At 56.9% G+C, this 15,441-nt stretch overlaps 1 protein-coding gene across 1 annotated transcript in view; it reads right to left on the bottom strand.

Moving 5' to 3' along the window:
* The window catches only part of LOC133278238 (uncharacterized), a 29,081-nt gene extending 14,150 nt beyond the window's left edge, over nucleotides 1–14,931 (bottom strand). Inside the window, exons 1-9 of the mRNA XM_061470750.1 lie at nucleotides 14,739–14,931; nucleotides 14,208–14,343; nucleotides 13,042–13,121; nucleotides 10,436–10,629; nucleotides 9,760–9,844; nucleotides 9,275–9,375; nucleotides 7,980–8,147; nucleotides 7,588–7,671; nucleotides 6,677–6,778 (exon numbers count right to left, since the gene is read on the bottom strand). Of these exons, the coding sequence (XP_061326734.1) occupies nucleotides 6,677–6,778; nucleotides 7,588–7,671; nucleotides 7,980–8,147; nucleotides 9,275–9,375; nucleotides 9,760–9,844; nucleotides 10,436–10,629; nucleotides 13,042–13,121; nucleotides 14,208–14,343; nucleotides 14,739–14,931 (1,143 nt within the window). The remainder of the gene's footprint in view (nucleotides 1–6,676; nucleotides 6,779–7,587; nucleotides 7,672–7,979; nucleotides 8,148–9,274; nucleotides 9,376–9,759; nucleotides 9,845–10,435; nucleotides 10,630–13,041; nucleotides 13,122–14,207; nucleotides 14,344–14,738) is intronic.
* Between the last annotated feature and the right edge of the window lie 510 nt (nucleotides 14,932–15,441).

Genomic DNA, 15,441 nt, shown 5'->3' with positions numbered 1-15,441 from the left:
CCTGGGCCTCGCCCTCGCCTCCGTCTTGGTGAAGCCGCGGGGAGCCGAGGGGGAGCGGCCCCGGGGACCAAGCGGCGGCGGGAGCGGGGCTGGAGGCCGGGAGGGGACGGCTGCCGGTGGAGGAGGTCGGGGCGGTCGAGGAGAGGAAGGAGGCGGCTGCCGAGCAGCGGGAGAAGGCGGCGGACCAGAGGAAGAAGGACGCGGCTGCCGAGCCGAGCTCCGCGACGGCCGAGAGCATTCCCCGGCAGCCGCCCGCCGAGCCCCAGGAGGATGCAGGAGACCACGCAGCATTTCCCAGCAAGGCAGAGGAGGAAGAGCTGGACTCAGGAAAAGAGAAGCTGGCGGTGGGAGAGCCGGCAAGCACAGCAGCTACACCAGCCCCAGTGACAAGTACAGCAGCATCAACTGAGAGTTCTGAAGGTTTTGAATGGCCTTTGGGTCTCCTTGGGACCTGCCTGCTGATTGTGATGGGGATCAGCATGTTGGCACACAAACAGACTGTGTGCTACCACCACCATTTTGTCTGATCTCAAAAGTTAAGCAGAGTCAGGTTTGGGTCTTGTCTGGGGTTAGACAACGATATAGGAGGACCGGGAGATTTTCCCCAAGGCTGGACAGTCATGAGTGGCAGGGTGTGTGGGACAGTATGGGCAAATACCTGGTCCACTGGGCCCCTCCAGTGCCTTGGAAGCGTTGGAGATGGAAGGCAGCTGTATGGAGTCCCCAGCAACAAGCTGCAGAAACTGCTGAAGGGGACAGTGAACTATTTTGAGCCTGGTGGGCCCATGGCACTTCAGGCCATCAGAGCAGAGGTGCAACACAGAGATGGACTCATGATTGAGGGGTGGACTTAGCAATGGGCAGCATGGCCCAGGTTATTCACAAGTGTGAACACTGCACACAGCTTCTCCTGCTCTGAAACTGTTACAAGAGATGGAGCCTGACATCATGGACCAGATGGATTCAGCAGCTTTATAGGGACTGGTCCATGCACTAAGATAAGAGCGCACTGAGGTAAGAGTGATGGTATATTGAAAATGTGGGATCTGAGCATGACGTGAATGGTATGGAATAAGGGGTGGATACTGTCCTAGGTTTAGCAGGAGCGGTCATTTTTTCTCCTGCTTGGTAGCTCGTGCAGTGCTGTGTTTTTGACTTTCAGCCTGGGAACAGTGCTGATAGCTTCAGTGTTTTTAGTTACTACTCAAATGTTTGGTCTGGCCAAGGACTTTGTGAGCCTCATGCTCTGCCAGGGAGGAGGGAAAGCTGGGAGGAAGCAGAGACAGGACACCTGACCCAAACAGACCAAAGAAGTATTCCATACCACAGCACATCATGCCCAGTATATAAATAAGAGTTACCCGGAAGGGCCAGGACTGCGGGGTTGGACTAGGTATCGGTCGGTGCTTGGTCAGGCGGGGTGGGGCAAGTTATCGGTCGGCTGGTGCTGAGGTGTTGTATTCTCTTCCCTTGTTATTTCCTTTATCATTGTTATTATTGGTGGTAGCAATAGTGATCTGTGTTATACCCTAGTTACTAAACTGTTTCTTAACCCATGGGAGTTGCATTCTTTTCGATTCTCCTCTCCGTCCGTCCAGGAGTAGGGGGAGGGAAAGAAGGGGGGGGAGTGAGTGAACGAGCTGCCTGACTGGTTTTAAACGACTCAGGGAGGTGACCTGGTCACAGCAGAGTGCTCAGGATTAGCTCTGAGTCTGTGCAGGAGAAGGCTGTGCCATGTCCTTGAGTAGCCTCTGGCTGTGGGAATACGAGATGGATCCATGGGGGTGGCAGGAGAGCAGCAGTAAGTGCCTGCTGCTCCAACCGGCACTGTGGAAATTCCCAGAACATGAGGTGCTTCATCTCAAGTACAACCAGGTCTGCTGTCACAGTAAGAATGAGGGAAGGTACAGAGCAGAGACTGCCAGAGAGCTGCTTTTCAATTGCTGGCTCTGTTTATTTCACTGGATGGATTTAACTCTGTGTCTGACAGTGATCTTGGAGCGCTTTGTTTTGGCAAGTTCTGCCTGCAGCGTTGAAGACTGCAGACAGAAACCGTGCTCCTTTGGAAAGCGGACGGTCTACTAACATTCTGTCAGCAGCTGACCTCCAGATTTGGTGCATCTCAGCTTACAAGTGAAAATGCCCCTGTGCGGGGCTCTGTCCCAATCCATGAGCACTGGTAACACCAGGATTCCCTTCATTTCAGGAAAGAGATCACCCAGACAAAGGGCGGGTGCTTGGTGGGCCTGTGCCTGATCTTCTTTTGCTGTTGGTAAGCATTGATCACCTGCTGCTTGTGGTAGCACAGACACACTGGGTGCAAATTTCAGACGAGGGAGAGCTGCAGGAACCAGTGTGGTGGCCTCCTGCCTCCCTATTCTGCAGCTCAGGGACCTCCCTACACATCTATTGAAGCCGGCCCAAAGGCAACTGTGGATGCACACAGCCTTAGAAGGCAAACCGAGTAGGACCCATTTGAACATAAGACCCTATGCTCAAAAAACAGCAGCGACCTTGCTGACTTGTGCCCTGGGCTGCCTGAGGGTGGACCTGGGGGGCATAAACACCTGTTGCGCTCTGTCTCCATGGCATGTGATCCAAGGCAGGCAGGAGCTGCTGGCACAGAGGCCCTGGTCAGGAAATAGCCCTGGGGAAAGCGCCCAGGAGATGGCCCCTCCATGACCCAAAAGGAAGCAGAAGCAAGGCAGTGCAGCCATTTCCACCCTGTTGTCCTCTGCCCAGGACACTCTGAGCCTCATTGGGATTGTGCCAAGTACTGCTGCCCCACACTTTGGACCACAGGCTGAGGAGGCTGTACCTCCTGTGCCAAAGCATGCTGTCGCTTGGGTGATTCCAGCAGCACGGCACATCTTTCATGCCTGCCAGGTGCCTCTGTGTGGCCACCAGGCCTCGTGGCTACCCTCCTCCCTATCTTTTCTCCTGACCCCACAGGTTCACAAAAGTTCCCTGAGGTTTCCCAGCTTGCTGTGCTCTACAGCAGAGTTGCTCCCTGGTTGTGCAAGGAATTCCTTGTGGAAAGTACATTGGGCCGTGTCTCTCTCTAGTTCTCCACAAACCAGCGAATGCCCGGCCAGGTTTCCCACTATGTCCGTGGCCTCATGGGGCCTGTCAGCGACTTCCCCAAACTCCACGGCTCCTGCTCTGCATAGAGCCCTTGTCAGCTTTTCAACCCTGTCCCCCACCCGCCCTGCATTAGGCTCTGCCAGTGCTCACACCAAGGAGAGGCCCCCAGGAGGAACTCCTCCATTAACACACCTAGTCTCCATGTTGCAGGCAGCTCTCCTCTTCAAAGGGGATCTTGGTGCCTCTTGCGATTTTGAGGGAGCCTTTCTCTGCCGCATGTTGGGGAGAAAGCAAGCTCCTCAGCCCCAAGACAATTGCCTGTCTGAGGCACAGCCGCACAGGCAAAAGCTGAAGCCAGTCCCTGGCAGAAGTGCTCCTGCCACAGCCACACAGTGCCACAGGACAGCGCGAGCTGCTTCCAGGAAGGCAGCCAGCCGTGGAACTGACCTCACATCAGGCCCGGGAGACAAGGAATGAGGTTATGGCTGTGACATCACAGGGCACAAGGCAGAATGGGAGAGACGCTGCAGTTGTCCTGGTGCAGCCCAGCTCCAGCCATCACAGGCCAGACCCGAGGGGCAGAACCCGCTCCCCTGGCAGCTGTTGCAGGAGCCAGAGCATGCGAGCTCCTGAGCCTTGTTGGGCCTCTGCCGGGTGCTGCTGCCTTGCACCTTACACCTGGGTCCACAGGTCGGAGGAGCCGTGTCTCTTGTGCCAAGGCATAGAATCATAGAACCATAGAACAGTTAGGGTTGGAAAGGGACTTACGACTGCCTGTTTCCAACCCCCTCCCCCCCCCCAATGAGCATGGGCATGGACACCTCACTCTAGATCATGTTTCCCAAAGCCCTGTACAACTTGGTCTTGAACGCTGCCAGGAATGGAGCATTTACCCCTGCTCTGGGCAAACTTGCAGTGCCTCACCACCCTCACAGTAAAGAGTACCCTCTGTTTTAAGTTTGAACCCATTACTTGTCCTACCACTACAATCCCTGCATTGGGATTGATTGCACCAGCACAACACCACACCTCTTGTGCCCGCCAGGTGCCTCTGTGTGGCCACCAGGCCTCATGGCTGCCTAGCACCCTACCTCCCTTCTCCTGACCCCACAGGTTCCCAGAACCTCCCTGAGGTTTCCCACCTCCCATTCCTGGGCCTCCCACTGCCTCAAGGCCTCCCTGACCCTGGGACCCTTGACTCCTCCAGAGCCCTTCCACAAGGCCCTCAGGCTGGGCCAGAGCTTTGGGGGTGCCGTGTCACAGGCAGGCCAGACGACTGTGCATGGGAAGGCCCATGGGTATGGGGGAAGCATGGACTAGATACTTGCCCATACTGTCACACACACCCTGCCACTCATGACTGTCCAGCCTTGGGGAAAACCTCTTGGTCCTCCTATATTGTCATCTAACCCCAGACAAGACCCAAAACCGACTCCGTTTAACTTCTGAGATCAGACAAAATGGTGGTGGTAGCACACAGTCTGTTTGTGTGCCAACATGCTGATCTCCATCACAATCAGCAGGCAGGTCCCAAGGATACCCAAAGGCCATTCAAAACCTTCAGAACTCTCAGTTGATGTTGCTGTACTTGTCACTGGGGCTGGTGTAGCTGCTGTGCTTGCCGGCTCTCCCACCACCAGCTTCTCTTTTCCTGAGTCCAGCTCTTCCTCCTCTGCCTTGCTGGGAAATGCTGCGTGGTCTCCTGCATCCTCCTGGGGCTCGGCGGGCGGCTTCCGGGGAATGCTCTCGGCCGTCGCGGGGCTCGGCTCCTCCGCGGGGCGGGGCTCTGCCGCGGGGCTCGGCTCCTCCGCGGGGCTCGGCTAGGCCGCGGGGCTCGGCTCCTCCGCCGCCTTCTCCCGCTGCTCGGCAGCCGCCTACTTCCTCTCCTCGATCGCCCCGACCTCCTCCACCAGCAGCCATCCCCCCGCTGCCTCCGGCCCCTCTCCCGCCGGTCCCCGGGGCCGCTCTCCCGTGCCGCTTCAGCACCCGCCGGCTCCCGGGGCCGCCCCCCTCGGCTCCCCGCGGCCTCACCAAGACGGAGGCGAGGGCGAGGCCCAGGGCCAGGACGGTGAAGAGCAGCCGGACGGGGAGGTACAAGTCCACGGCCACGTCCGTCCCGCCCTGCTGCTGGAGCCCGCCCGTATTACAAGTCATTGCCATAAAGCACAGTGAGACAAGAACCTTAGCCCAAGCCCCACACTTGATAAACACTAACGCAGCAAATACCGGCTCTAAGTAAGTTACAACATTCTGAAGCTGTGAGATCAACAAGAACAACTCTGAGAGCCAATCAGCATTGTGACGAATTGTAATGTGTGGGGTTTGTTCATCAAGAATTTTGGGGGGAGGGAGGCTCTCTGTGGCTGTCATACCACTTTTTGATTCTCTTGTACGCTGTATGTAATGGGGGGGAGATCAGTTGTATTGTTGCACAGGATTGTGAGAGAGAAAAGGGGGGCTGGGTGGCTCGACGTGGTGTCTTGTTGCAACGCTTGAGGGGAGGGGGCTGCGACGGTGAGGAGGCTGGCAGCGGACGCTTCTCGAAGCCTCTAGGAGCTTCTCGAAACGTCCCGAAACTTCTCGGTAATGAGACCCCCCCTGCAACAAAGGGAACCAATGGGGAAGAGCCATGTCAACATCCGAGTGAGGAGGGGGGATAGGATTGGCTGGGGCCTTGAACCGAAAAAGATAAAGGACCGCCTCCCAGGGACCGCGTGTGCGCGTCTTGGGCGTGGCGGAGGACTCTCCGGCGCACGCGGCGCTGTTTTATCTGCTGTCGCTTACTCAGTTTAATAAAATTTATACTTTAAACCGAAATTGGCTACAATATTGATAACAGAATGACTATTAATCCGGTCAGATCTGTCGTTATCTCAACCCTTCCTGCCCCACGTTGGGTGCCAAAAAGCACTGTCGTGGCTTAAAACCAGTCAGACAGCTTGGCAGGGGGCTGAACCAGGAGAGCTGAACCAGGATCTCCCCGGGGCTCTGGCTGCTCCTCGAGGCAGGCTCCTGTGTGCGGCTGCCACATCAGCATGCCCAGACCACACTGGAGGATCCAGCAGCCTCAGCAACGGACAGAAGCGCCCGTCACACCAGGCACAAGCCACCTGAGCAGCTTGCTGTGCCTCTGAACCGCCCAGTGGAGTTTCTCCCTGCTTCTGCAAGGAATTCCTCGTGGGCAATACCTTGGGCTCTGCCCCACCCAGGACTCCACACACCTCTGGGGCCGGTAAAAAGTTATCAAGATAGTGGTTTTGCCACCAGCCTTTAAACAAATGTAACTTTCAGAACAAGACCACAAGATGGCGGTTAGGACACCCGTTTTTGCAAAAACATGTAATAAATCACTGCTTCACTGCTGTGTCTTGCCCAAGCCTTTACAAGAAATGTTTTTAAGTTTCCAACAGGCCTGCCCAGGTTTCCCGCTGTGTCTAGGCCCTGCGTTGTCTTTGAGCGGGCCTGTGGAACAACATTGCTCTGCTTCACGCTAACGAACAGCCATGCTCCTTCGCTCGGAGGCTTTTCCTTCCTTTTGTTTCTAGTGGAGGAGGTCTCCTTGTCACCCGCCGGCAGCATTCATTCCCGCTACCTTCCCATGAACCTGCACTCGATAAATGCAGGTGTTGCCCGACTTGCCCCAGTTGCTCTGTATGGCAAGTCTGATAAACTGAAAGGCTCTGAGAAGCTCATTCTGCAAAGCAAACACAGCAAAGAGACGTGTCACTTGTGGAGTGCAGGGAGCGGCAGGAGGCCCCACGCGTCTTCCTCTGCCAGTCTGGCCCTTGCTCTGGGAGGTGCGCTCCCACCCTGGCCCGGCTGACAGCTTCTGCCTTCTTCCCTTCTCCCACCCCTGTGCCTCTGGCAAAGCAAAGCCCTGGCCTGAGCGAGCAGGCTGGGCTGCTGTGCAGACCTGAGGCTTGCTGGGTCAGGGCCAAAACGGAGCCTGGGGAAAGTGCTGCTGCTGCTGGGACAAAGTGCTGGTGTCCTCCCTGGCACCGCCTGGTCCCTGTCCTGCCACCCCTTCCCTTCGCAGTGGTCTCTGTGCTGCAGAGTGGCCAGGGAGCACTGCTGTGCAGGGGCTGTGGCAGCACCTTGAGGCTCCTCCAGCTGCATACCCAGCAGAGCTCAGGCCCAGAGGTGTGGCCACCCTGCAACTGCCGGTTGGGCATCCCCACGGTGCTGCCTGTTGGCTCTCGCCACCTGACACTGTGTTTTCGGGCAGCGTGCAGCACGTGTGTCGCTGGCAAGGCCACAAGAAGCAGCAGGCATAGGTGGGGAGCTCTGGGCAGCTGCACCCCCAGTAGGGTCAACATGGGTCTTGCTCTGCTTTTGCTGCCCTTGCTGAGGGCTGCTTAGCCCAGTCCTCCAACTCGGCCACATCTCCCTCAGCCAAGACGGGAGCTCTGCCCCCGGAGGGACCGTCAACACTCCTCCTGCAGTGGAGTTGCTGGCAAATGTACGTTTCTGCCCTGGTGTCTTGCCCACACACACTTCCCACACCTGCAGAGGAAAGGTCTGGATCGGCTGTTCCGCTATGTCATAGGTGAAAGTCCCGAGCAGAGTTTCCTTTTCTCCATCCATTCCCTTGGGAGATAAAGCACAGGGCAGAGGTCAGGCTCAACTAAGCCATGAGAAAACATGCATGCCGGCTCCGTGCCCGCAACCCAGCCCTTCTCACATGGCTCCAGTCCATGCTGGCCTGAGGTATGGTGGAGATAAGCTCTTGAGCTAAAACACGAGCCTTAAGATGGGATGACGCCACCCTGCATGTTCCCTGAAATGTCCCCTTGGGGCACAGCAGTGCTTGGGAGAGACCACAGAGAGCAGCAAGCCCCCATTACAGCTTTTTCCCATGGCTGGAGCCCAGACCCCAGTGTCCAGGAGAGACATACAGAGACGGTGAAATCCTGCGGGGCGCTGCTGATGTCCCCAAGCCCAGAGGACTCCTTCAAGGGGTGCTGCACAGTGATCGCTGTTGGCTGGACTTGTGCAGGCAACCGAATGACCACCTGGCTCTGAGATGCTTGGAAAGGCCAGCAATATCCTGGGGAAATATCCATCTGAAAGCAGAGGGCAACAGCAGTTATTGGGGAGGGTGTGACACGGCCCATGCTGCTACCACTGCAGCCAGTAGTACTGGCGGCAGAGCACTTGTGCTCCAATGAGTGGTGTGTTGGGAAACGGCAGAAGTGCCCAGACGTCTTCCCAGATGGGAAAAGAGGACTTGCTGAATTCCCCAGGAGAGGAAAACATCCGTCTTGAAATGTCTGATAACCCCACGCCTGAGCCAGACCTCTGGACAAAGCTCTCTCTTTGCCCAGCGCTCTGCATCTCCCCTGACTCCTGCCATACCCTATCTAAAAAGGGATGTTCAGAGCTGGGGGAGGCAGCTGGGGTTGCTAAGGGAAATGAGAGCATCCTAGAATCATTTAGGTTGGAAAACACCCTTGAGATCATAGAGCCCAGCTGCAAATCTGACGCTGCCAAGCCCACAACTAATTTAAGTCCCTAAGTGCCGCATCTAAAGCATTTTAGATACCTCCAGAGATGGTCACTCAGCCACTTCCCTGGGCAGCCAGTTCCAGTGCTTGACAAGCCCCTCGGTGAAGAAATTGCTCCTAATATCCAATCTGAACCTCCCCTGGTGCAATTTGAGGCCATTTCCTCTTGTCCTATCACTTGTTACTTGGGAGAAGAGATGGACACCCTACCTCGCTACAATCTCCTTTCAGGTAGTTGTACAGAATAATAAGGTTTCCCCTAGGCCTCCTTTTCTCAAGGCTAAAAAAATTCACTTCCCTCCACCACTCTCAGAGGACTTGTCCCCTAGACCCTTCACCAGCTTTGCTCATCTCCCTTGGATGTGCTCCAGCACCTCAAAGTGTTTCACATCACAGATGGGGCCATGAGGGGGCAGGAGATGGGGAGAGACCCTGCTGCTGTATTGCTGCAGCCCAACTGCATCCACCCCAAAATACCATGACCATCCCTGCCCTGAACCAGATTCCAGGTGACAGAAAAATAGCCACCTCCCTACAACCTCTTTTCAGGTAGTTGTAGAGAATAATAAGGTCTCTCCTCAGCTGCCTTTTCTTCAGGCTTCTTCAGGCTAAACAGCACCCTAGGGGCTTGCCCTCCAGCTTACTAGGGGGCACAGAAGCAGCACTGAAGCTCTCTGCTACCATACCTGCACAAAAGCATCCAGACGGTTCGAATCACAAAGGAACCCGAACACACTGCAGGGCCACGCATAGCTTCTGGGTGATCTCTGCAGGTCCATGATGGCCCCTGAAGGGAGAAGAGGGCAACTGACTGTGAGAGGCCCCAGGCTCCAAGGGTCTGGTGGCTCTAGGGTATTTCTAAGGCTGCCTACCAGTCCCCCCAGCCCTGTGCCCTCAGAGGTGATGCAGGCAAGAAGGGCATGCCCATGACCAGCAACGGCACCTCTCTCACAGTGCACAAAAGAGGAGGTCTGCGGGTGCTGGGAGGCTGCAAGTCCCCATGGGAAGGGCAGGGGGCCGAAGCTGAGGCCCCACCGTGTGGAGCACAAAAGACAACCCAACCACTTGCTTTCAGTCCCCAGGAAAGCTCGGTGGAGTCTGCAGTGTGGCCTCATTTCAGAGCGCTAAAGAGGAGCGCAGCGCAACAAGACCTGCCTGCCAGCATCCATACCTTTGCTTTGCAGAATCCAGGCAGACATCTGGATGTTCTCTTCCACGGGCATTGCAGACATTGCCATTCTTAGGTCCTGAAGTTCCTGGGGAAACGAAACGTGCCGCATAACCACCTCAGCAGGATGTTCATATTCAGTGTGAGCACGGAGTGCTGGCACAGAACGAAGGAAGGAGCCGAGTCAGGAAGCACAAGACAAGCCTCGTCCCAGCAGCTGCCAGGCTCAAAGCCTTCTCATGTGTGAAGGCCTGGCAACAGTGTTCGTGTCTACAGGCAAGATCTGGTGTGGGTCTGGGCCCAATAGCCTTTTCTCCACCTCCATGCTGTCCAGCTCAGCCTGCAGACAGGCTCAGACTTGCCAGGGCCAGACAGTCCTGAGAGGGCATACAATGTCACCGCTCTCTGGGGCCAGGACAGAATTACTAGAGGTTCCAGTGCACCAGTAGAAGGATTTGAGCAGTCCTCCACTGCCAGACATGCCCACTTAAACTTGGCCAGGGGAAGGGGCATTACAGCAGAGAAGCTCAACCAGCAGAAGCTGACATTACAGCAGAAGCTCAACCTCCAGTGAGGTATGGGCTGCAGAGTGAGGAGGAAAACCACACCAGCAGCCCCAGGAAAGCATCCTCTGTGGGGTCCTGCTCGTCCCAGCCCTCTTTCCCAAGTGCAGGATCACCTTCTCCACACTTCTCAGCTCTGCAACCAGGCTTGTGATCTCCTTCCTCAGCTGCTGCACTCCCTCCACTTGTTTCCCCAGCGCACTGAATGACTTCCTGGATACACCAGAGCGGATCTTGTCAGTGAGCTGCTCACACGTGCTCGAGCCGCCTTTTCTTTCCCTGCTTTGCGAGTGCTTCCCTTCACCTCCAGCTCGGGCAAAAGGCAAAGAGAGGGAAAGGCACGAGCCCTGGGTGCTACACTTGCATGGGAGTGCAAACAGCACAGGCCCAGCTGCCGCTCCCACACCAAATGAGCTTTGGGACAGGAGAGGGCTCTTACCACACAGACATCAGATCATTCGCAGGCTTGTCTGGCATGACCTGAAAGGGAAAGGCTCTCTGCTTGAGTCCCAGAGCTGCAGGGGCCCTCCTGAGCCAGCAGCTCTAGAAAGGTGTAGCACAAGCTGCTGCTGTTTCTCTGGCTCACAGCCTGGAGACAGAGGGTTTGGCGACTTTACCCACCGTCTGCAGCATTCCTCTGCGGGACCCACAACAGTCACTGACCTGTGACGTCTCCTGTGCCAGCACCATCCATATTGGCAGAAAGGTCCCAAAGTAGGCACCAGCTGCAGTTCAGCAAGAGAGAGAATTTACTGTTGTTTCTAGTGATCCCCATACTTCTGCTGTCTCCTCCCACACCAGGGTAGAAAGACGTTCGCTGAGAGGTTCGCTCTTGGGTGAGGTGAGCACCAACATGGGGCTCCATCGGCTGCGAGACAGCCATCTCTCTGTCCCTCCCCCTGATCAGCACTGCTGAGGAGCCTCACCTCAGCTGGCTCTGCCTCCCAAGCCATGCCCAGCTCTGGCCCTAAGCTGTCACTGTCTCTGGCTCCTCCAGCACACCTCTAAGAGTAGGGCTACAGGAGCCAACCAGGCTCTTTATTTCCTTGAGAGAGAAAGATGTTCTCTGGCCCCCATTCACAGCTTTGCAGGCTGTCCTCTCCAGCTAGCTCTGCCCATCTGCCTCTCCCGCACACACGTCCTGATCATGCAGCTAGGCTGGAAGTACGTACTGCCTCTATGCATGGGTTTGCAGACTAGACAAGTCATTCTGGGGCACCCTGTGCCCAGCCTGTCTGCAGAGAAAAGCTGTACAAAAGGAGGGACCTCTGTTCAAAAGGGTCCTACTGGCTTCGCCTTCTCGCTGTGCGCATCTGCAGTTGTCTTTGGGCTGGCTGGGATCCGCATGTAGGGAGGTCCCTGAGCTGCAGAAGGGGGAGGCTGGAGGCTGCCACACTGGTTCCTGCACCTCTCCCTCATCTGAAATTTGCACCCAGTGTGTCTGTGCTACCACAAGCAGCAGGTGGTCAATGCTCACCAACACTGGCTAAGAAGATCAGGCACAGGATCATCAAGCACCCGCTCTTCGTCTGAGTGATCTCTTTCCTGAAACGGAAGGAATCCTGGTGTTACCAGTGCTCACCGACTGGGACAGAGCCCTGTACAGGGGCGTTTTCACTTGCAAGGCCGTGGCACAACCTTCGTCTGCACAGACTTGGCCCGGATGCTGAGCACTCTTACGTGCCCAAGGCACCTACCTCCCTGGTGGCCAAGCTTTCGGCCACTGACACGTGCAGCAAGCGGGGCTGCTGAGGGGTTTTGCTTTCACTACTTTCCAAGCAGCTGACCCAGCCCTGGCAGCCACCACTCTCCTGGTCCGCAGTACTGCCAGCCTCCCCCAGCCCACCGCACTCCCTCCCAAGTCCACAGTGGACATGTGCTGTGCTGTACTCACAGAGTGCAGGTGAAGGTACTAAGGTATCGCTGGAGGCACAGCAGAGCCAGCACCAGATGGCCAGAAACGATCAAGACGACGCCTGGCAAGTAACCAGACAAAAGCCTGAGGAGCCTGCTTGAGGACACCCACTAGGATGAGCAACAGACACTGCAGGAGCTGGGCAGTGGTTCCAGGGCAGGGCGCTCCCTCCCCAGAGCAGTGGCCAGGGCAGGGCCAGAGTTTTGCTCTGGGGAGGGGGCAGCTGTGGGCACTCTGGGAGCAAAGGAGTGAGGGCCAGGCAGCACCCCTTGCAGGCACAACACAGACAGCGTGTCCAGGGAAGGAGGGCAGCAGGAGGCTTCAGCCTCTGGGCTCCCACCGTACGGGTGTACCCCATGGCCACTGCAGGATCCCACACAGATATGGAAACAGTAGCCAGCGCTGCTGCAGTTGCACAGCTGAGCTGGTGCAAGGCTGTCCTTGGAGCAGGATGATGCCGGCTCTGCAAGGCTGTTGGGTGCAGCCCCAAAGATGGAGTGACAGGTGGCCTCTTGACCTCACCCTCTTTGGCTCAGTTAACACCAGGGAGAGGCAGGAGGGAATGGGAGGATCTTGGGCATCCTTCCTGAGAAAGCTCTCCACCCTGTCTGTGGTCAGGTGCTAACAGCCTGTGAGCGTTCACAGTCCCCTTTGGATTCAAGCTCCCAGCAAAAACTTGTTGGGCAGATGCATCTCCAGAGCCGGGCAGCCTGCAGTCCCCAGTCTACTGCAGTCATGCCAGCATCATCTCCTCCAGCTCCGGAGGAGTCCAGAGGACTTTGCAGGGGATAGCAGAGTTGAACTTACTCTTCTTTTGTTGTGAGCTGTCCCCACAGCATGCAGGCCACTGCTGGGTCACGGCCTGGACCGCCTGAGAACAGGTGACCCTGTGGGGCAGAAAGAGAGAGAGAGCCCTGTTCAGCTCTGTCTCCGTGCCATGTAATCTGAGGCAGGTGGGAGCTGCCGGCACAGAAGCCCTGACCAGAAGACAGGGCTGGGGAAGGCTCCCAGGAGACGGGCCTGCCATGGTGGGGGCCAGGTGGTGCAGCAGCAAGGTGTCACAGCCATTTCCACTCCGTCATCCTCGGCCCACCGGGCCTTTCTGCATCAGCCTGGCCTTGGGTGGACGTTCCAGGGGCCCTGTGCCGATTAGGAAGAAGGCACAGGCTCCTCCAAATCCCTTCACCTCTTCCCAAGATCCCTGCAGCACCCAAAAGTCCCCTGGGCTGCTCTCTGCAGCAGAGGCCCAGGGGGAGAGGAGAGGACTCAGCTGTCCCACGGCCCTGCTAGAGGCTGCCCAGGCAGAATTGCACAGTGCCTGCAGGAGGCACTCTAAGACAGCTTGTGCGGAAGACCAGCAGGGATATCCCCGAGTACCCTCACCAGGACCCCGGGCTGGCACTGGCAGCAGCAGCGCTGGAATTGGACCTGGGGCCTCATGGGGCCTGTCAGCGACTTCCCAAACTCCACGGCTCCTGCTCTGCATAGAGCCCTTGTCAGCTTTTCAACCCTGTCCCCCACCCGCCCTGCATTAGGCTCTGCCAGTGCTCACACCAAGGAGAGGCCCCCAGGAGGAACAAATCCTCCATTAACACACCTAGTCTCCATGTGCCGGCGGCTCTCCTCTTCAAAGGGGATCTTGGTGCCTCTTGCGATTTTGAGGGAGCCTTTCTCTGCCGCATGTTGGGGAGAAAGCAAGCTCCTCAGCCCCAAGACAATTGCCTGTCCGAGGCACAGCCGCACAGGCAAAGCTGAAGCCAGTCCCCTGGCAGAAGTGCTCCTGCCACAGCCACACAGTGCCACAGGACAGCGCGAGCTGCTTCCAGGCAGGCAGCCGTGGAACTGACCTCACATCAGGCCCAGGAGACAAGGAATAAGGTTATGGCTGTGACATCATAACAGGGCATAAGGCAGAATGGGAGAGACGCTGCAGTTGTCCTGGTGCAGCCAGCTCCAGCCATCACAGGCCAGACCCGAGGGGCAGAACCCGCTCCCCTGGCAGCTGTTGCAGGAGCCAGAGCATGCGAGCTCCTGAGCCTTGTTGGGCCTCTGCCGGGTGCTGCTGCTTGCACCTTACACCTGGGTCCACAGGTCGGAGGAGCCGTGTCTCTTGTGCCAAGGCATAGAATCATAAGAACCATAGAACAGTTAGGGTTGGAAAGGGACTTACGACTGCCTGTTTCCAACCCACCTCCCCCCCCACCACAATGAGCATGGGCATGGACACCTCACTCTAGACCATGTTTCTCAAAGCCCTGTACAACTTGGTCTTGAACGCTGCCAGGAATGGAGCATTTACCCCTGCTCTGGGCAAACTTGCAGTGCCTCACCACCCTCACAGTAAAGAGTACCCTCTGTTTTAAGTTTGAACCCATTACTTGTCCTACCACTACAATCCCTGCATGCTGTCCCTTGGGTGATTCCACCAGCACAACACCACACCTCTTGTGCCCGCCAGGTGCCTCTGTGTGGCCACCAGGCCTCATGGCTGCCTAGCACCCTACCTCCCTTCTCCTGACCCCACAGGTTCCCAGAAGCTCCCTGAGGTTTCCCACCTCCCATTCCTGGGACTCCCACTGCCTCAAGGCCTCCCTGACCCTGGGACCCCTGACTCCTCCAGAGCCCTTCCACAAGGCCCTCAGGCTGGGCCAGAGCTTTGGGGGTGCCGTGTCGCAGGCAGGCCAGACGACTGTGCATGGGAAGGCCCTATGGGCATGGGGGAAGCATGGTGTCGTGGTTTAAAAGCAGCCAGACAGCTTGTTCACTCACTCCTCCCCTTCTTGCCCTCCCCCTACTCCCGGAGGGAGGGAGAGGAGAATCGAGAAGAATGCAACTCCCACAGGTTGAGATGAGAACAGTTTAGTAACTAAGGTATGACACAAATCACTACTGCTACCACCAATGATAATAATGACAAAGGAAATAACAAGGGAAGAGAATACAACACCCCAGCACCAGCCAGCTGATAACTCACCCCCCAAGCCCGACCAAGCACCAACCCATACCTCCTCCAACCCTGCAGTACCCCAGCCCTTCCGGCTAACTCTCAGTTACATCCTGGGCATGACGTGCTGTGGTATGGAATACCTCTTTGGTCAGTTTGGGTCAGGTGTCCTGTCTCTGTTTCCTCCTGGCTTCCCCTCCTCCCTGGCAGAGCATGAGGCTCACAAAGTCCTTGGCCAAACCAAAACGTTGCTATCAGCTCTG

The sequence above is a fragment of the Pezoporus flaviventris genome, unplaced genomic scaffold, assembly GCF_033815535.1.
Source record: "Pezoporus flaviventris isolate CSIRO_AGI_PZ_B2104156 unplaced genomic scaffold, CSIRO_AGI_Pfla_v1 ptg000064l, whole genome shotgun sequence".
Classification (NCBI taxonomy): domain Eukaryota; kingdom Metazoa; phylum Chordata; class Aves; order Psittaciformes; family Psittacidae; genus Pezoporus; species Pezoporus flaviventris.
The sequence above is the reverse complement of the archived record's forward strand: the minus strand, read 5'-3'. Positions and strand labels throughout refer to the sequence as shown.